The following is a 20,339-nucleotide window of genomic DNA, read 5'->3' as shown; positions in this document are numbered from 1 at the left end:
GAAGAGATGAAGCTGAAGAGTCCGAGGCAGCACGTCTGCAGGTTCAGGGCCCTTCTGTGCCATTACCTGTGCGTGTGCACGTCTTTGTTCAAAATAAGGAAGGGATGGACCCAACCCCAGCGAGGTCCCTACTCCGAGCCCCACGGGGTCTGCCCACCTGTACTCAGGGGCGCCTTCTTCCAGTTGGAGGTGGCGTTGCCCTTGCCAGCGCTCACGGCTCTCTCGGAATGTCTGCCGGTCCTGCTAACGAGGGCTGTGGCCGAGGCTGCATTCTGCAGTTTGGGTGACTGGCTGAACGTGTGCAGGATGCCTCGGGGCGTTGTGGCCGAGCCCCGGGACAGCTGGCTGGAGGCCTGCAGTGGAGAGAGGGTGCAACAGCTTGTGTGGGGAAGGGGGCAACAGAGGGCAAGATGCTCAGCGCAGCCGCTCCTTGCTCTGGCTGACCTCTTCCCACCCACACGGGATCCCTGAAGTCCAAAATCAGGAGACTAGGTAAGTTACACCGAGGCGGGAGGGTAGGAGGAAGGGAAAGAGAGAGAGACACACACAGACAGACACAGGCAGTGTGACAGTCGGCGACTGACGTGGTCACGGTCTGGGATGTGAGGGCCGGTTGGTGGTTCGGTGCAGGGGGCTCCCGGCACCGCAGTTCTGACCTGTAGCACAGCCCCGTTACTCCAGTCGCGGGCCTCTCCTGAGCGGAACGCCAACTTACGCCGGGGTTTTATGACCTACACAAACGGGGGTTGAAATCGAGGTCAGCACTGTCCAGAGTCTGGCCAAGGGTGATCTAGAGTGACCAAAGGGCAGCAGCTATGGCCGCTTGAGGCCCAGTCCCCACAGGATAGGCATTTCCTGAGGGCAGCGCAGCCACCCACTACGTAGGGATCTTGAGAAGATGTGTTTATTAGTGAATTACAAATGACTTCCAAGGACACAAAAAATTGCCAACAGGGAGCTTTGGGTCTATAGGGGGTGGGAAAGCAAAGCATTAAAAAAAAAAAGCAGCCAAAAAAACTTGATTTCAAACTTGCTTCTCTCCTTAATTTAGCTAGAACATTTCTTCCAAACGCCCCTTTTGTATCTCAATGTGGCTTTCAGAAAAGTCCTTTTAAACAAGAAGTGCTTGTCAGCCGGCACACTGCAAGTGAAAGCTACAAAATCTAAAGAAACTGCAAATTAGTATGTTCACCACCAAACACCACCATTAAATGCAATTTAGACGCACAGTTAACAACCAGGCAGATGATCGCCGAGTGTGGGAGAGAATGTCTGAACATCCTGCCTGCTAGCGACAACTCCCTGCCAAGGGAACGAGGCCCCTCTCCTGGAAGGCGAGGCCACCCAGCCCATGCTCCCAGGCCACAGCTCTGGCTCCCACACCAGGACTCTCACCTGCTTCAGCGCAGGGTGTGGGGCGGCAGCAGGCTCGGCCTTGGCCTGCGCGGGGGCGGCGCCCTGCTGTAGGAGGCGCTGCTCGATCTCCTGCTCCTGCTGTAGCGCCTTCACGAAGGCGGCCTTCAGGCGGCTCGTGTGCTCCACCTTGAGTGCCTTCTTCTGGTTGGATGCCATGCAGTTCTCGCACATGATGGCGCCGCCCTTCTCCTCCCGCCAGCGGCATGTGAAGTCCGTCTTGCACTGTGCACACATGTAGGGCTCCCGAGACAGCACAACGGCGGCTGACATCCTGCCCGCTGCAGGGAGAGATGGGTGTGCCGCACGTCAGAGGAACAGGAACACCACAGTAGGAGCCCGGACTACCCCCCGGTGGGATATGGATGAGGGCAGAGCAGGGGCAGCACCCTGGGCCATGTGGCCCAACTGGCATCAGGACACCAAAGCCTCAGTCAGTGTTCGTTAGGCAAACACATATTGGGTGCCAACTGTGTGCGGGCACTGGGCCAGCCTCGGGAGGCTTTGCTGGCAGAAGCAAAGTTGAAGCACTTAAGAAAACACTGTGAGTTAGGCACCCTTGATACCAACTCTCAAAGACATCAGTGCTGTCAGCTTGGCTTCTCCCAGTCATCTTTCCTACCCACAGTGCAGACATTTCCAACCCTCCCGTACTGCGTCACCAGTGGAGAGGAGATGGTGACCACTCGAGGCCCCCACCCTTGCTAGTGGGTGAGTTAACAGAGGACCAGTCATCTAGGCGAGTGCTTATGCCAACAGGCACTGTGCCTGGTGCCTTGTGGGTATCAGGGTGTCCAATTCTCACAACAAACTTCTAAGGGGCACACCCCACCCCACTGTCCTGAGGAAGAAACTGAGGCCAAGGAGCTGAAGTGACCTGTGCACAGCTGGTCAGCGGCAGGGCCAGGACACATACCCGGCTGCCCTGGGAAATGGGAACTTGGTGGCTCCTTGATCAGCTACAGGAGGGGTGACTGGGGAAGCCACAAAAAGCACCTGCTGAGGTGTGGGGTCGATACTTTTTTTTTTTTTTTTGCGGTACGCGGGCCTCTCACTGTTGTGGCCTCTCCCGTTGCGGAGCACAGGCTCAGCGGCCGTGGCTCACGGGCCCAGCCGCTCCGCGGCATGTGGGATCTTCCCGGACCGGGGCACGAACCCGTGTCCCCTGCATCGGCAGGCGGACTCTCAACCACTGCGCCACCAGGGAAGCCCTCGATACTTTCTTCAATGTATATATGTTTGCCATCCAATGTGCAGTAAGGGGTACCTTTTGCACTCTGTTCCTATCTTTTCTGTGTCCAGCACTCCTGAGTTTAGTTGCCTCTTGGCATTATGGACCATGATGCCGAGAGACCCTTAGCCTCCCCATCCCGCCTTGGGCCTGGCCAAGCTGCCCCTAACTGCTGAGGGGCTGTGCAGGATCTGACTCTAGGGGGGAGACCTGTCACTCCACGGAGCAGATGGGATGTTGCCTGCCCAAGCTGCCCAAGGCTCAGGGGTCTACACTGGGCCCCCAGCTCCAGCCCCCAGCCTACAGCTAACACGCTCTGGTAACAAGGGCACTTTTGCTTTCACACATCCAACCCCAGAGAATGGGGTACCTGCTTCCCAGGCAGCTGCAGCCTGCGTGACCAGTGCCAGAACAGACACACCAGTGCAGGGCTGTACTCAGTGTCCACCTGTGGCTCTGCGAAGTGTCAAGAGACACCTCAAGCAGGACTCAGAGCCTCCTCCCACAGTTAGGTCCTGTTTTTTGACAACAGGAGAGGGAGACAGACCCCTGATGAGAACAAGCGGAGACAGACTGGTCTGGGAGAGCGGGTGCCCAGCACAGGCAAGTGTAGGACGGGCAGGCATCGCCTCCTGACTCAGGCCTCCTGCCTGCCGCACTGCACTGGCCTTATAGCAGCATTTTTGCCAACTTAACCTTATCATAAAGGAGTCATTGAAGAGATCCAGACACATCCAGGCTGTGTCAGAGCCCACACCTCTCCCCACTGGGCCTGGCTCTGGTGCCCCACAGTCCCTCAGGTGGAGTCCACCTGGTCATCCCCTGCCCTGAAGAGGTTACAGCTCTGCCTCCTTCTCAGCTCTGAGCATCTGACGAGATCACGTGGGGTGGGGATTCAGGCTGGCTGCCTAATAAATGCCACCACGAGCTCAATCTAAGGGCAGAAAGTCCTCAGTTTAGCATCTGCTGGAGGCTCCCAAAGGGCCAACCTGACCTCTCACCTTTCAGTATTGTTTTTGCTCACTACCTTATTTATACTCTTTTATTCCTAAAACCCTCTAACATGCAGGTGTGCTTTCCAAACTACTTCCAAGGAGGGTAATAAAATGATCCTGGCCTGGGCATAGGTGTCCCTCTCCCACTTTGGAGACTAAGAGTGCTTGAGGCTCTGCAGAGTTCCACCTTTGCCCAACTCTCAGAAGTGGCCCCATCAGAAAGAAGGTGCCTATGGTATGTTTAAGAAATTATCTAGGGCAGGAGGGAGAAATCAGGAGATTGGGACTGACATGTAAACGCTACTATACATAAAACAGATAACTGACAAGGACCTACTGCATAGCACAGAAAACTCTACTCAATATTCTGTAATGACCTATATGGGAATAGAATCTAAAAAAGAGTGGATATATGCATATGTATAACTGATTCACTTTGCTATACTCCTGAAACGGACACAACACTGTAAATCAACTATACTCCAATAAAAATTAATTTAAAAAAAAAGAAAGAAATTATCTAAACCTCACAGCAAGCAAATAACTAATGACAAGATGTCATCCACAATGCGCCCCACAGCTGTGGGTACACAGCAGACATGCCAACATGTGCTATGCATGGAAAACAACTTGCATGATGGAAACTTCAGCAGCAAGAGATAAAAACGGCCCCAGGCCCAGGGACTCCTCACCTTGCGTCTCCAGCAGGTTCTGCACCACCTCCTCCAGGCCGACCAGGTAGATGAATTCATTGTTGGCAGCACTGGGTAGGAAGTTCATCTCAGGGGCGGGGGGCTTGGGTGGGGGGATTTCAAGCAGCGTCTTCTCCAGCTGTTTGCGCAGTGCAAGCTTGGCGGCTGCCTGCCGACTGGCTGGAGAATCAGCAGAGGTGACCACGGAGGCCACGCTGGTGGGGGTGGAGTTGGCCTGAGCAGAAGTGGCTGTCGTTCCTTTCAGCGATGCTGCGGAGGGCTTTTGGGAGACAATGACCTGGTCAGGGTGCTTGAGGCGCCCACCCTGAGGAGAGCCCAACCACGGCACCCACAGCCCAGGTCGGCACCATTTAGCTACACTAAGTCCTTATGAAAGTAGCTCCAGGTCATCAGCACCATTAGCTATGCTAACAAATCCTTATAAAAGTAACTCAGGACTTCCCTGGTGGCGCAGTGGTTAAGAATCCGCCTGCCAATGCAGGGGACACAGCTTTGAGCCCTGGTCCGGGAAGATCCCACATGCCGCGGAGCAACTGAACCTGTGAGCCACAACTACTGAAGCCCGCGCACCTAGAGCCCGTGCTCCACAACAAAAGAAGCCACCGCAATGAGAAGCCCCCACTCGCTGCAACTAGAGAAAGCCCGCGCGCAGCAACGAAGACCCAATGCAGCCAAAAATTAAAAAAATTTTTTTAAGTAAAAAGTAACTCAGAGCTGCTTGACATCAACAAGCAACAGGAAAAGCGCCATTAAACTAATTGCCCTATGAGATGACCAATCTTATAAATACACTTGTTGAGGTTTAGCTGATATCCAATTAACTTTAAAACCTGTAATTTGCTACACTTTGCCACCTGAGGACACCCATGAAGCCATCACCATGACAGTGGGTAGCCCCTTGGCAACTGTCCCCCACCCAGGCAGCATGGCAACTCTCCTGTCACTATGGCCTGGCTCTCCTCCCAGCACAGGTCTGGCTGGCCTCCTTCCTCAAAAGGTTGCAAAGGTGGCTCACTGTGGCATCAATGGCATTTCCCTCATGAGCATCTTTGTGTGCCCCTGCACTTCACCTTTCCTGACCCTCACTGCTCCTGCATCATTTATCATCTTCTGCACCCCAGTGGCTGACCCTCCACCATCTCCTTGCTCCAGACCACTTGTCGCCCAACGTTATCAAATGCTCTCCCCCAAACTTGGAGCTGACCACGCCAGTGCCCTTAGCTTTGTGGCACTGAAGACACTTCTGGAAATAGAAGGAAAGCTGTGTACACCATCTCCAGGAAAATGCACACACCTGACAACTTGTATGTAACACATCATGGGGCTCAGGGAGCCCAGGACGGTTGCCCAGACCCCCCGCCCATGGGGTCTCCACAGCGGAGCAAAACCCCCCACCATAGAGGATGCCATCACAGCACCTTGGCCTGTCTACTCCAGCCTCTGATCAGCCAGTTCCTCCCTGCCCCTTTTGCAGGCTCCCCTGGCCCCACAGGGAGCACAGCCACAGGATCCATCCACCACTGCCTGCCTGGTTCCCATCCTCATGGCATGAGAACAGGGTATGGCACACGGTAGTAATTTGATCCGAGTTTATGGTGTGGATGAAACTGCCTGCCCGGGACGTCCCCATTTGGGTGGCAAGACTGTACTTGAACCTGACTTTAGAAGAGGCAGGGACGCTGCCCAGAGCCCTGCTGGCCATGATCTTATCTGAGCAAGGCGGGCAAGGATGCACCGTGCCAAAGGAGGAAGAGAAGCTAACTTGCACATCAACAAAAGCCCTTGCAAACCCAGTAATTTCATCTGTCAATGAGGATCATGCTTCAGCCTGCCCGCCCCCTGGTCCCATCTTCCCCGCTCTGTTGGGTGGCAACAAACCCTCCCCATTTCAGAGGCTCTGTATGGAGGTGAAGGGATGCGTGGCTAAGAATAGATGCCCTGGTGCTGAAAGGACATTTGCAGACCTTCTCCGCACATTTGTGCCTATAGAGGGGGAGGGTGCGGAGCGCTCTGGTGCCCCACCCTGAGCCTTCCCTATGTCAGCTCAGATCTCCACCCCTCCCACTCTCGGCAGCTATCCACCTCTGCTAGATGGCAGTTGGCAACGTAAGACTCCTGCCCACGACTTTCATGCACCAACTAGCTCCAAGGAGCTACAGTAACACTGTCTGCGGGGCTGGATTATCCAAGACCTCACCTGGCTCCAAGGAAGCAGGCAAGTCACGCCAAGCCACCCTGGAGACATGACTGGGTCCCAGGACTGTGGGCCATCAGAGGGGCAGCTGCGGGGCACACATATGACCCTCACCTGTGGGATGTTGACGAGCAGACTAGTGTTGGGGACGTTGGTGACGCGGATGAGGCCCTGCTGGATGATCCTCTGTCCCTGAATTTGCACACTGGGCACAGATGCCCGGGGAGCCAGGAGGAGCGGTGGTGGCCCTGTGCTGGAATGTTGTCTGATGTTGTGGATCTGCTGTTAGGGTGTAGTGGGGGGAGACAAGTCAACGAGAGGGACGACAGAGGGCGCCACAGGGAAAGAGCCCCCAACCTGAGAACTAGGAAGGCTCATTCTCGAGAGGTGGAGGCTGCCTGGGGCTTCCCTTAAGCCCTCACTCTGCTTACCTGGGCCCCCCTGACGAGTGGGGGCATGACGACCTGTGAGCTCGCCTGTGGCCCTAACTTCGAGGACGTCTGCTGCCCGCCACGGACCAGGGGTGGTGGGATGACACTGCCAGGCATCCGAGTTGAAGAGGTCTGTCAACAACACCAACCCTCAGATCTTACATGACTTTTTAAACAAACAGGTTTGCTGTTTTTGTAAAAGCACATACTCATTACCCAGAAAAAGGTGGTGGCGGAGAAGGAAGGGCAAGCTTGGACGAAGTGAGAGAGTGGCATGGACATATATGCACTACCAAATGTAAAACAGATAGCTAGTGGCAAGCGGCCGCATAGCACAGGGAGATCAGCTCAGGGCTCTGTGACCACCTAGAGGGGTGGGATAGGGAGAGTGGGAGGGAGACGCAAGAGGGAGGGGATATGAGGATATATGTATACATATAGCTGATTCACTCTGTTATACAGCAGGAAGTAACACAGCACTGTAAAGCAATTATACTCCAATAAAGATGTTTCAAAAAAAAGATTAAAAGAAAAATTAAAATGTCAAAAAAAAAAAGGGTGGTGGCAGAGAAAATAAAAGCTAAAATGCCTATTTATTCAGAACACAAAAGAACCAGGAACAGACTCTGACAAGAGCCACGCCAACCTGGCCCCACCACAGCAAGAGTCCAGCTAACTGGGACCAGTACCACCCGCCTGCTGGTCTGAGCTGGGGGCTCAGGCCTGTTTGAGGGGAGGTGGGCCCCTGGCCTCTCTGTCCTATGGCTGGAAGTGGGAGACCTGCCCATCTCACCCTGTGGGCAGAGGAGGCTGTGAGCCGGGCTGGGACAAGGTCCCACTGGGCCCTCCAACTGCCCTGAGAGAGTCAGGCAGAAGGGAGCCCAGTCTGCCTAGAACCTTGGTCCTCTCTCCAGTCTCTCTAGGGGTGGTCATGGGAGGGGCCCTCCGAGAGTCTGTGTGATTTGTTTATGATGTCAACAGGGGCCTGGGTTGGGTATGGGAACACAAGCATGCTTTATTTTTTGGGCTCCCACCAGACGGCCTCTAATCAGAAGAAACGAGCGGGCTTTTGCAGAAACTGGATCAGGGCTGCTCAGGAGCATGACGCAGAGGGAACACTGACCTGAAGTGATGGCTTGCCGGAAGGAATGTTCTGGGTGCCCCGTACAAGCGGGGGAGGGGTCGTCACAGAGCTCCCAGTGGAGCCTGCGGGCTGCAAGAGAGCAGGACATGCAGGAGATGAGACGGTCACCAACCCTGCTCCTCCCACACGTAATTCTGACAGAAGAGCACTGCTTTTCTTCCTCTTCAAAAGGCATCAGGCTCTCAAACGTTCTGCTTCCCGCCTGCCATGTTCCTTGCAGCAGGAACTGACATGTTTGAAACAGATAAAGGGGATTTCCCTGGTGGTCCAGTGGTTAAGACTCCAGGCTCCCAATGCAGGGGGCCCAGGTTTGATTCCTGGTCAGGGAACAAGATCTCGCATGCCGCACCTAAGAGCCCACATGCCACAACGAAGATCCCGCGTGCCACAACTAAGACCCAGCACAGCCAGATAGACAGATAGATAGGTAGGTAGGTAGATAAATAAATAAATAAAAATAAACAAACAAAGGACAGATTTTCCAGCACCCTTTACCCCCCCACCCTGGGGGTGCTTGGCACCACTGTGGTTCAGGTGCCATCTCTGCCCTTCAGGGGACAAAAAAGGCTGGTGGTGGAGGCTGAGGTGAAGGACCCCAGGCTTAGGTTAATCCCAACCCTAGTGAGAAAATGTTGGGTCCAGGCACTTTATTCTTTTTTTCAAAAAAGATTTATTTATTTATTTATTTTTGGCTGCATTGGGTCTTAGCTGCGGCACGCAGGATCTTCGTTGGCGGGACCTTTCATTATGGCCCGGGGGCTTCTCTCTAGTTGTGGCATGTAGGTTTTCTCTTCTCTAGTTGTGGCACATGGGGTCCAGAGCGCGTGCGCTCTGTGGTTCGCAGCATGCAGGGTTGAGGCACGCGAGCTCAGTAGTTGTGGTGCACAGGCCTAGTTGTCCCGCTGCATGTGGGATCTTAGTTCCCTGACTAGGGATCAAACCCATGTCCCCTGCATTGCAAGGAGGATTCTTCACCACTGGACCACTGGGGAAGTCCCCAGGCACTTCTTAAAGTCACATATTCCACCAGAGAAGGGACACTGACAGACTTGGTTCACATCATCAATTCTTAAGCAATCAACAAGGAAACAAGTAATGAGCAGGCTCTGTCCATCGGGATATTAACAGATGGCAGGCTTGGTCCACTTGTTTACCAGGTGGGGGTGGGGGCTCAAGCAAATCCCCAAGTCAGACCAGTGAGCATCCCCCTGTCCTGCTCCCTTAAGGGGACACATGTTCTACACACTGTACTGCCTGAAGTGCATTTACTTTCTGGTTCACTAAGAGAGTGGTTAGAATATAAGGAAGGGTAGTTTTGTCACCGACCAGGAACCTTCCCAGAATGAGACACCAAAAAAGGACAAAACAAACTTGACCTTGCCTTACATGGTAAGGTGCATTTAGAAGCAGCACAAGGAGCCTGAGGCATCAGGGGAGGTTAACAGGAGTAGAAGCTCTGGGGCCGGGCTATGGTGCACCCTGTGGCATTCAGCAATCTGTCCACAAAAGCACAGCGGCCCCTGCTGGCCAGAACATTCATCCACAGGGCAGAAGGCCTTTCTGAAAAGGGGTCTGAGACAGAGCTGTGCTTCCAGCATGGTAAAAGATGCCTGCTCTCCATTTCCTTGATGGAGTCTACAGGGAATGAGGTTTACATACTCAGATCCAGAACATACTAGACCAAAACGTACTCTGATATCCTCTAAGCTAAATCCAAAACATGAACTTGAGTCTGCAAATTTCCAATTCAGACCCTGTTCCTATGCCCCTAAGGAAACCTGACCCCTCATGACCAGTCTTTCTGGCTCCTGGGGCAGCAGTGGGCCAAGGAAATGACCATGGCTTTCTGTCCCTGGTTCTAAACGACTCTCACTGACCACTGAGGAGGGAACAGACGCGCACATACCTTCTGGGTGGTAGTTTCCTTTTGTATTTGACTCTGCCGCAACTTTTTCAATAAAACGAGTTTTGCTTCTTCTAATCTTAACTCTTCTTTTAGTTGCTTAATCATCCTTTCTCGTTCTTCAGGACTGCTTTTCTACAAGGGCAAGAGAACAAGGGTTGAGGGGGAGAGCTGGGGGCCGGCGAACACAGGCTGTTCCACTGCGAGATGGTTCCCCAGCATGGGGACAAGGCTCACCATGAGGGCCTCAGTGCTGGTCTCCTTCAAGGCATCCTCGGTCAGCCCATTCACCCTCGGGCTCGCAGGCTGCTCGTTGTCAGAGAGTACGATCACGTCGGGCGAAGGGGCTCTCCTCTCGGACTTCATGTCACTGTGGAACAGGAACAGTCACAGGTTACTACCAGAGCGTCTCGACTGCGCTGGACGGCGTCCCCTAGAGCCCCACCCCCACACCCCGCAGATGCCTGGATTCAGACGCAGACACAACAAGGTGGCAGCAAGCAGGGCTGCCTCACCAGACCTCCCCACCACCTGCCCACCCAGGCTGCCTTCTCTCACCGCACTCACCACGGGGCACTCAAATCTGCCAGTTTGCGGCTGAGCCCTTCAAAAGCCGGGACTGTTCTTGGTAACCACTTCTGTGTCCCCCGGGCTGAGGATGCCTACGTGTCTGAAGGTGACACCGTCATTTTGAAAAACACCACGGCTCCTATCTCTACCATGTAGCTCAGTACTGAATAAAAATACTGGGTCCTGAATCTTGGGCCTCTTGCTAGGGCTCCTACCTGCCCGTGTTGGAAGCCACCTGATGGGGCGTCCAGCTCCCACACAAATCAGCCTTTCTTTGCTAAACCCAGACTCGCTAACAGCCCTCACGCCCGTCCCAGGAGACAGAGGGGCTGATGCACATGCTGCCGGCCTACATTCTAGCTCCCCAGCATGGGGTGCCACCACCTCACAAGGTGGCCAAGGCTGCCTGCTAGATAGTCCTTCCTGGGCTACACGTGGCCTCTTCACCCTGCCAGTGGCAATGTGGCAGTAGTGGCTGCATGTTTTGAAACCGACTGGAACATGGAACATTTTCTCTCACAGATCTGGGTACTTTCCACCCACCTGATCCACTCACAAACTAGTTCCCAGCCACCTCTGCCCATTACCCTCTGCCCTCTTACGCCAACCCTACCAGCCAAGTCCCCTAGGACATATATGCACATCTAGTGATGCTAGACTTCTGCTCTGGCATTGCTGACCCCACACATAAGGACCAACAGGTCCCAGAGACGGTGCTTAGTCCCGAACCAAGCAGCTCTGTTTGCTGAGGGCACAACATAAACTTTCCCTTGAGATATGGCCTCAGCATTTGTGTCGAAGGAATCAAATCCTTCTATCAGCAGGAAAACCAGCCAAGGACTGAATGTGTCCACTAGGTGGCACTGTGGCCCAAAGAACAAACTCAATGAAGTTAACTGGGAGTAACACCTCAAAGTTGTCCCATTCCTTCCGGCTGAGCGGGGACAGAGTTATAGATGGAGGACTGGTGTTTTAACAGCCCACTCAACTGCCCTTTCGATTCCCAGAATGAGCTGTGTCTTCAGGGAAGGATGGGCACAGAGGACCAGATACTGCATTCCCTAACTCCCGTAGCCCCTCAACCCGCAGTGTGCTTCCCCAGGCCCCTCCTAGAGCAGCATGGCTGCTGCACCTCAACAATCCCAGACCTGACCTGATTTAACCAGCACAGCTGCTGGATGGTCTTCCAGAAAAGAGACCAGGAGAGTGAACAAAAAAAGGCTTCCATTTCAAGGTATAGAATCCCCTCACTGTGGTTAGCAGCCCACATTCTCAAGTCCAGAAATTGGCTGGCCGTCTATAAAGTAACCCAGGATGTCTCACTAGAGCCTCATCAAACTAAAAACCAATGCAATTCGGGAACCACCACACTTTCAAGTCTCCGTGTCTCCCTGCTGACTGCCAACTCTGCCCAAGATCAACTTTAAAGATGACCTCGGGGGACTTCCCTGGTGGCGCAGTGGTTAAGAATCCACCTGCCAATGCAGGAGACATGGGTTCGAGCCCCGGTCCGGCAAGTTCCCACGTGCCGCGGAGCAACTAAGCCCATGTGCCACAATGTAGCCCCCGCTCGCCGCAACTAGAGAAAGCCCGCGCACAGCAACGAAGACCCGATGCAGCCAAAAATATTAAAAAAAAAAAAAAAGACCTCGGGGCTCCAATTCCGGGTTCTGTGGACATGCACACAGGTACTAAGCAGACACGAGGCTCCAGCACAGGAGTGCAGCCACTGGTCCCAGCCCAGGTGGGTTCCCAGGCAGCTGGCTACACACGGGCAGAGAAGCAGCCCAGGCAGAACCACATCTGGAGTTACAAACTACAGGCGCTTCCTGAGCAAGAGCGCTCTGAGACAACGGTAACTTGCAGGGATTTATCACTTTTTATCACCTCAATGAGGATGTGCACGCCTTCCAAAGGTGAGATGTCTAATAAAGCTCAAATTTGCCTGAGGGAAGAGGGTAGGGTTAGGGACTGGGACCATGTTGAAGCTGAAGCTCCCTGAGATGGTCACTCTGACCACAGCACTCCCAGGTCCCATCTTGGACTGAGACTAATCAATAACTCGTCCAAGAGATGACATCACCTCCCATCAATGATCACTCAGCATCCCAGCAGCCAGCAGGGAGTGAACTTCCTGTATGCTAATCAGGCCACCAAAAAGTCATGTGACAAAGGCATTTCCCTCTTTGGTCATGTGACCCTTTAACTGTGCCTTCCAACGTGAAAACCATGGCAACAGCCAGTTCTAACCAGTTTGTGACACGCAGCCTTCATTTTGAGAAGTGAGGTAGGGTTCAGGTGCTGTCAGGAAATGGAGGCGCCAGCTCACCCTGGGGCTGCCGGGCTGCAGGCATTTCCTGTGTGGTGCCGGCCCGTTCGATTGTTACAGGGACCTGAGTCACCTCTTCCAAACACAGAAGGGTCACCAGCCCCGCTAGTTTCCAAGATGAAAAACTTTCCTAAGTTCAATTTTAAAGCAAAGGTGCTTCAAGGCTCTCATTACTTTCCCAGAGGGTTCTTTTAATTCAGGGAAAAGAACACGCATTTGACAAAGGCTCAAAATTATTGTGGGCATTCTTTTTTTAAAACGTATTTTAAATTATAAAACCATTTAGGCCAGGAGAACAAAGCAGAGGAAATCTAGCCGAACATGCCAGGGGAACAGTTGTAGTGGCCAGGTGTACTGCCTCAATTCAGGGCAGCTGCCTGGGCACCAAGTTTATTTAGAAGCTATATGATTTCAGGGCAAATTCATTAAGCCTATCCTGCCCATCTTGGGAACCCTTATATAAAATATTATGATCCGGGGACTTCCCTGGTGGTCCAGTGGCTAAGACTCCACGCTACCAATGCAGGGGGGCCAGGTTCAATCCCTGGTTAGGGAACTAGATCCCACATGCTGCAACTAAAGATCCCACATGCTGCAACTGAGACCTGGCTCAGTCAAATTAAAAAAAATTATGATCAGAAGAGATTTTACATGACCGACAAAAATCCCTGGAAGCAGGCTAGGCTGTTAGCAAAAATGGTCTCACTACCTCCTCCCCTGTATACCGGCCGTGGCTAAACAGAGTTCTGTTACCTGCCCAGAACTTTCACCAAGTTTCCTAAAGGGAAGGCAGGGATTATAAACTTAACTCATGACAAGATCCCTCCATTCACAGCACCAGACTACCATCCCAGCTGCTAACCAATTAGCAGTCAGTGTGAGGTTAATATTTAGTGTCTCACTGGCCTGTGCCAGGGGAAGCAGTCTCAAGGGAATGCAGCTCTGACCTTTGCTGTTCTCAATATGGGCCTGCCTGATGTCTGGGGAAGGCACACTTGATCCACACTCATTCATTTACTCACTCACTCACTCCAATTTGCTGAAAGCCAACCTAAGAAGCAGGTGCTTTGTCAGGTAGTGGGGAGAAACCCCTGGATAAAAGCAGTTCCATCCTTAGGGTCGACCAGGATGGGCAGACACAAAACCAGGAGGGGGAGGGGCAGATGGGAGTGGACCACCACCTGCCTCAGCCCACTGAGCAGCAGAGCAGCTTCACCAAGGCACGTTACTACCCCAGACCTGCTTGATCAAAGCCTGCACTTTTATAAGATCCCTAAGATGCCTGCACACACTAGGGAAGCCGGGGACGAGGGTGGGCCAAATGAGGCCTGGGGACAACAAACTGCTCCTCAGGGCTAACCCAGGGAAGACAGCAGCGCTGGTGGCCAACTACTCCCTGATAGAACCCTCCCTCTTCCCCTCATCTTTTGGGCCTGGCTGGGCAGGGAGGGGCAGGTGGTTGCTGTTTGCTGGGTATGGCAGGTGCGGGGGAGAGGCTTTTCCAGACCCAACGCCAGTTTCAGCAAACATTAGTCTTGGCCCCACCAGACCCTCCCCCAGGGCATTCCTCCCTCTAGAGCCCATTCGGCCCTCCCAGGCCCACAGCCTCTCCAGCCCTCAGCCCCTGAACTCCAAGTTGCTGCTCACATGTACGTCCTGTCGTGAGCTCCTCCCACCTTCACCACCATCCCCTCCAAGGAATGTTCCTCCGTCATATTTCTCATCTCCCTTGTGAGGCCCAACTCACACTTCAAGATGCGCTTCAAACCACCTGTGCCCTCAGAAAAGGCCCCGGCTGGCCAAGCCCCGCCCTGGGACCGTGGTCAGCACTACCCCACTGTGCTCACGGGACCCGCCCCCGCAACAGCGTGCATGTCTGGGGCAGCCTTCTTCGCCCTGCCTCTAACTGTCCATCTTCGAGGCAGGGAGCTTAGGGCAAAACTCTGGGAGCTTCCACTCAAGGGCACCACAAGCCTGAGCAGAGGCACTCCCCTGACAGAGACCAGCTCACTCACCCTCACCTCAGCAAACTATCCAAGAAAGTGCCTTGCCCTCCTACAAGGTGCCATTATGGCAGCCCTGCGCTGGCTCAGTTCACCCTCCCACAGCCTCCCAGGGTAATGCTGTCATTGCGCATTTGATAGGCGGGTTCCCCCACCCAGGGCTGGGGCCAGAGGTCACCACAGGCATAGCAGCCAGGGAGCCATGGTCCCACCTGGAGCCATCTCCACAATGCTGGGGCCCTACAGCTCCCGGTGAGGGCCAGGATGCTCCTAAGGTGGCCCGACAAGCAAAGGGCTTCCCACCTCCCCAGAGCCAGAGGGACAGGACCCTCCTCCTAGTGCCATGCTGGGTGGTGGACAGGCCACAGGGCTTCCTCCCAGAGCAGGCACTGTGCACCAAGCCTACACACACTGAGGGGAGGGGGAGAGTCACACCCTTACAAAACCTCTCACTTGGTTCTGCCTCTTTCAAGTGAGAAGCCCAGGGTAGGACACTTCCCCCTCTGTGCCCCCTACAAGGATGGGGACAGTAATTCCTGCCCCACTGGGTGGGGTTTACTGCGTGAGGTGAGACCTCAGTGCCAAGGAGGCTCGGATGCCGTAGGAGGCCATCAGGGCAGTTCAGGCCCCAACCTCTCCTGAGGCAGTAAGGGGCTGCTTGTTGTGAAGGTCAACTCGGCACACAGCAGTCAATTGGGTAACACGTGAATATTCTCAAACCCGGTGAAGACAGAGATTGGGCCTGCTCTGTGGGTGCTCAGATGACACAGCTGGTGTGCACCTACCTCCTCCTCTTCCCTGCACCTGGTTCCAGGATGGGGCCTATGAGTTCACAAGGAATCTGCAATGCCTGTAGACTGACCGATCACCTCGCACATGTGAGCAGCTCTTTCCACACGCACACAGATGCTGCACTGGTAAAGGATGTGCAAACTCACTTAAAAGGATTTCTGGGGCTTCCCTGGTGGCGCAGTGGTTGAGAGTCTGCCTGCCAATGCGGGGAACACGGGTTTGTGCCCCGGTCCGGGAGGATCCCACATGCCGCGGAGCAGCTGGGCCCGTGAGCCATGGCCGCTGAGCCTGCGCATCCAGAGCCTGTGCTCTGCGGTGGGAAGAGGCCACGGCAGTGAGAGGCCCGCGTGCCGCAAAAAAAAAAAAAAAAAAAGGATTTCTGAATTCTGTGTCATTATGTCTTGTCAAGCACTAGGCCCTGGAAGTCCAACTCCTAACCTATGAGTCCAGGACTCTGGTGGATGTTAAGGAGGAGTCCTAATACACCTGGTTGACAAAACCCTGTACACAGGACCACCGCACTACACCCTTACGAGGCCATCCATTCAGTCCTGAAGAGCACCGTGGAGGTAGCTCATTCCAAGTGATCCATGCCTCCCCATGCTCACGTCCTCGTGTCTGGTCCTATCCCCAGGATCTGGGTTAGTTCTGTGGCTCACTCTCTGAGGCCAGGAGTGAGGAACATAGAGGAAGCAACGATGCAAGCTTTTGAAGCAAGGTCACAGCCTCAAAAGCTTGTGCTTGTGACTTCCCCTGGTGGCACAGTGGTTAAGAATCCGCCTGCCAGTGCAGGGGACACAGGTTCAGGCCCTGGTCCGGGAAGGTCCTGCATGCCGCGGAGCAACTAAGCCCGTGCGCCGCAACTACTGAGCCTGCGCTCTAGAGCCCGCGAGCCACAACTGCTGAGCCCGCACACCTAGAGCCTGTGCTCCGCAACAAGAGAAGCCACTGCAATGAGAAGCCTGCTCACCACAACGAAGAGTAGCCCCCCTGCTCACCGCAGCTAGAGAAAGCCCGCACGCAGCAACAAAGACCCAACACAGCCAAATATAAATAAATAAATAAAAACTAATTAATTAAAAAATAATAATTAAAAAAAAAGCTTGTGCTTGGGCCCTTGGAACATTTGCTCTGAGAGACCACCCCAGAGTAGGATGCCAAACTAGCTGCTTGCAAAGAGGGTCACAGACACAGACACAGAGATGGGCCCAGCCATCCCACATGAGTAACCAAGCCACTGGGGACACCCAATCCAGCTGACGTGGGACTACAAAGATGAGAACCCAAGAAGCTGCACCCAGCTGGAACCAGCAGACCTGACAGATGATGCTACACCAATACAGTTACTTTAAACCACTAAACTAATGGGGCCGGCAGCCCAGCTCTGCCCCCAGCGAGCTGGCCTACGCCACTATAATGCCATGACCTCCCTCAGACTCAACAAGGCCACCTACTCTAGACGCTACAGTACCCTGGGAGAGAGAAGGTGGGAAAGAAAAGGTGTACTCAAGTAACCATCCCTGCTGAACCTCAAATCCCCCCAAAAGGACCAGCAGTACTTCTCTGCACACAGAGGCTGCCCGGGGCAGATGCAGACTTGGGAAGGGATTGGAGCATAGCTCTAGGACTGCCCAGCAGGAGCACAGAGCTGCCCAACAAAGAAAAGGGGGTGTATATACAGAAGGTCCCACAGGAGAGGAGGGGGCCATCCTCAGGTCTGGGAGCCACTACCAGCGGCTTCAGGCACTACCGGGAGTGGTGTCTGAGTCAACGCTGGAAAGCAATTCCATGTACTTAATCCAATGAGCACTCCCATTCCAGAAATACTTCTAGAAACGTCCTAAAGAGAGAAAAATACGACATTTATCACCAGTTCCCAGGTTAGTCCTACTACCTGGTAACATTTCACTGGCAGTTCCCAGTTGCATATTGGGCATCTCCGCAGACACACACCACTGGGATCTTTCACAGCCGTTTGGGCATGGGAGCTGCTCACTGGGACCCCATGACACCCCACCCTCCTTTCCCAAGGGGCCCCATCCACTCAGACACACCCGATGTGATTAGAAAGGGAACCGCTGCATGCAGACACAGGTGCGCCCCAAAGCCGAACACTTGCTTGCCCTTGGGGTTGGTAGGCACTGACGGGTGCCTGGTCCCTGCCGCGCCCCCCAGAGCCCACCTGCTTCCCGCCAGCCCCAGCCCCTCAGCTCCCTCGGCTCCCTGGGCTCCCCTGCGCAATTCCCCCAATTCCCCCTCGACTCCCTTCTTGGCATCCATTACCACTTCTCCCAGCACTGTAACTTGACACCCTGTTGGCTGGGATGTCAAGACAAAAGCCCAGAGCCTGCTTTGTGGGGGCCAGGAAGTCAGAATACATTTTGCTTCTAGGCCACAGAGGCCATGGAGGTGAGCAGCTGGGACAGGATTTTTGAAACCCAGCCATAATTCTTCCTGGAGACTCCAGGTCCGGCTATCTCTCTGGGACTCCATTATGGCCCACCCTGCCATGGCAACAGCCGAACATCTCGGAAGAAAGGAAGAGAGCAAGTGTGACCAGGGTCTGGTCCCGAGAGCCCATCCCCCAACCAGGGCCCCCAGCACAGAGGCGGGCAGTCCCAGGGCAGAGGCAGCTGCAGTGGAAGAGCACTGTGCCATCAGCAAGGCCAGGAGGCATCCAGCCTGTCCTGCTGGGGATCCTTCTAGGAACACAGGAGCCCCCAGAAGTCACACAGCCTGGCTAGGGAGACCCAGAGGACCTCACTGGGACTGGAAGCAGGGATAGGGGCCAGTTTTGGGGGCATGCAGAGTCGATGGAGAAACATGCCAAGAATGGGCAGAAGGGAGTGTTCCCTGGGCCAGCAACTGGCAGTGGCCCCACAAAAAGACCCTGACATCAAATGGCAATGGGACAGCCTGCAGGGCCAGCACCCACCCAAGGAGGTCACTGCAGCATGACCCTGCCAGCAGGCAACATGTTCCAGTCAGGTCACCACCAGGAAGGTTAAATCCGATTCAGCACGCTCTCTGCTCAGAAATTTGGAAAGGGGCACTTATTAGAAATGACCACATAGTCAGAACTGAAATGCTGACTTATGTCAGATTTGGGAAAATCACCCAGGACATTTGCTGACCCTTTTTGATGGTCATCCCTGTGCCAACCACCAAGATGCATGCTTCCATGTGATCGTCTCAACTGCTCAACTGTCACCCACATCACCCACATCCACAGGTGCGGAAAGAGTCTTAAGAGAGTGATTTCCTGAGGTCACACACCCATGGCCTGAGGATAACCTGGGCCCACAGCAGGCCCAGCCTCCTATGGACCTCTGGCAGGCCTGGTCAACTCTGGCACGCCAAGGTCTGCCAGGTGTACTCCACAGTGCACTGGGACCTGGGCCTCCTGTCCCAGTCAGACCAGCTGGGCACCCATAGCCTGAAGGGGGCTAAATGGTATCCCAAAAAGGAGATGCAGGGCAGGAAAGGGTAGGTCTCACATAACTGTCAACTGAGGCCTCTAACTCAGGTTATCAAATACCATTTTTGGACTAGGTTAAAAAGGGGAAAATATTTTTATTTATACTTGAAGGATGCTGGATAGCCACCAGCATCTGCATGCCAAGTCTCTGAGGTGATAAAGAGATGACAGTGCGAGGACATGGATGTGGTCCTTGGACTTGACTGGGAAACAACTCTTACTACACATGGACCGCTACCTGCTTGAGGAAGCTGCGTGGGGCTTCAGCACTCGGGAATCCAGGTTTCCAAAGGGCCTGGGCCTGGGGAATTAAGGTAAAAGGAGTGTGGGACCCCTCTGCTGGTCACAGCACTATCACTAGCATCGCCTCTTTGCTCTGTCACCATACCCGCATGCCAGGCCAACGTTCCTCCAGGGAGAAACTCAGGAGCACGCTGCAGCACGGAGGGACTCCCTACACCAGATGAACCCAAACACACCTCCTGGGATGCCAGCTTCCTCACCGACTCACAGCAAGTCAGCTGTGTGCAGATGAAATCTCACTCGAGAAACAAACACTGTTTTCCAGCTTGCAATGACCACAAACTCTTGTGATAAATACAAAGTGCTCTATTTGCCTGGAACTTTCTTGCCCCCTCTTAAATATCTGTGTTTCAAACTGCTGGGTCCTGCCCCTCCACGCCCTGGCAAATCCCAGGGGATGTCCTCCCAGCACGGCTCAGGTGTCCCCCACCCACCCCACCTGACCTGCCCCAGCTGCTCTAAGCAAAGCAGCTGTGAGACTCCGCCCAGGTCAGCCATGAGGACTCTGGGGGGCTGGGCACTCGTCAGTGGCTCCTGGGACCTGGCCCAGTCACCAAACCTCAAAGAGCTTCAGTTTCTTCATCTGCAGAATGGGATGTCACTGACCATGAGAGGATGCTGTGAATGGTAAAGGGCACAGAAAGTGCATCTAGTCAACGGATGATGACCCCACCTCTCTTCCCCATCCTTGCAGAACATAGTAATGTGCACACTCAGGGCAGCCCCCATCACCTTTTCTGCTATAATTTAGCTCTGAATTGATTCATCTGGCCACCTTCCCTGCAATCCGAGGTCTCTAGGGACAAGATCCCAGGCTGAGGGCTTCTCTTCCTCTCACTG

General features: G+C 54.1%; 1 protein-coding gene across 10 annotated transcripts in view; it reads right to left on the bottom strand.

Annotated features, from left to right (window-relative positions):
* The window catches only part of GATAD2A (GATA zinc finger domain containing 2A), a 100,798-nt gene that overhangs the window by 5,239 nt on the left and 75,220 nt on the right, over nt 1–20,339 (bottom strand). For 4 of the 10 annotated variants that reach the window (XM_079916731.1, XM_079916733.1, XM_079916734.1 and 1 more), the window contains 9 exons: nt 10,262–10,394; nt 10,028–10,159; nt 8,101–8,190; nt 6,978–7,109; nt 6,661–6,828; nt 4,332–4,611; nt 1,396–1,694; nt 585–731; nt 158–353 (listed from right to left, as the gene is read on the bottom strand). In XM_079916731.1, coding sequence (XP_079772857.1) covers nt 158–353; nt 585–731; nt 1,396–1,694; nt 4,332–4,611; nt 6,661–6,828; nt 6,978–7,109; nt 8,101–8,190; nt 10,028–10,159; nt 10,262–10,394 — 1,577 coding nt within the window. Of the gene's footprint in view, nt 1–157; nt 354–548; nt 732–1,395; nt 1,695–4,331; nt 4,612–6,660; nt 6,829–6,977; nt 7,110–8,100; nt 8,191–10,027; nt 10,160–10,261; nt 10,395–20,339 lie in introns of all 10 variants that reach the window. The other 6 variants (XM_079916730.1, XM_079916728.1, XM_079916735.1 and 3 more) reach the window with 5 other exon arrangements.

This window comes from Stenella coeruleoalba, assembly GCF_951394435.1.
Source record: "Stenella coeruleoalba genome assembly, chromosome: 3".
NCBI classification, from domain to species: Eukaryota; Metazoa; Chordata; class Mammalia; order Artiodactyla; family Delphinidae; genus Stenella; species Stenella coeruleoalba.
This window is presented reverse-complemented; position numbering and strand designations above follow the sequence as displayed.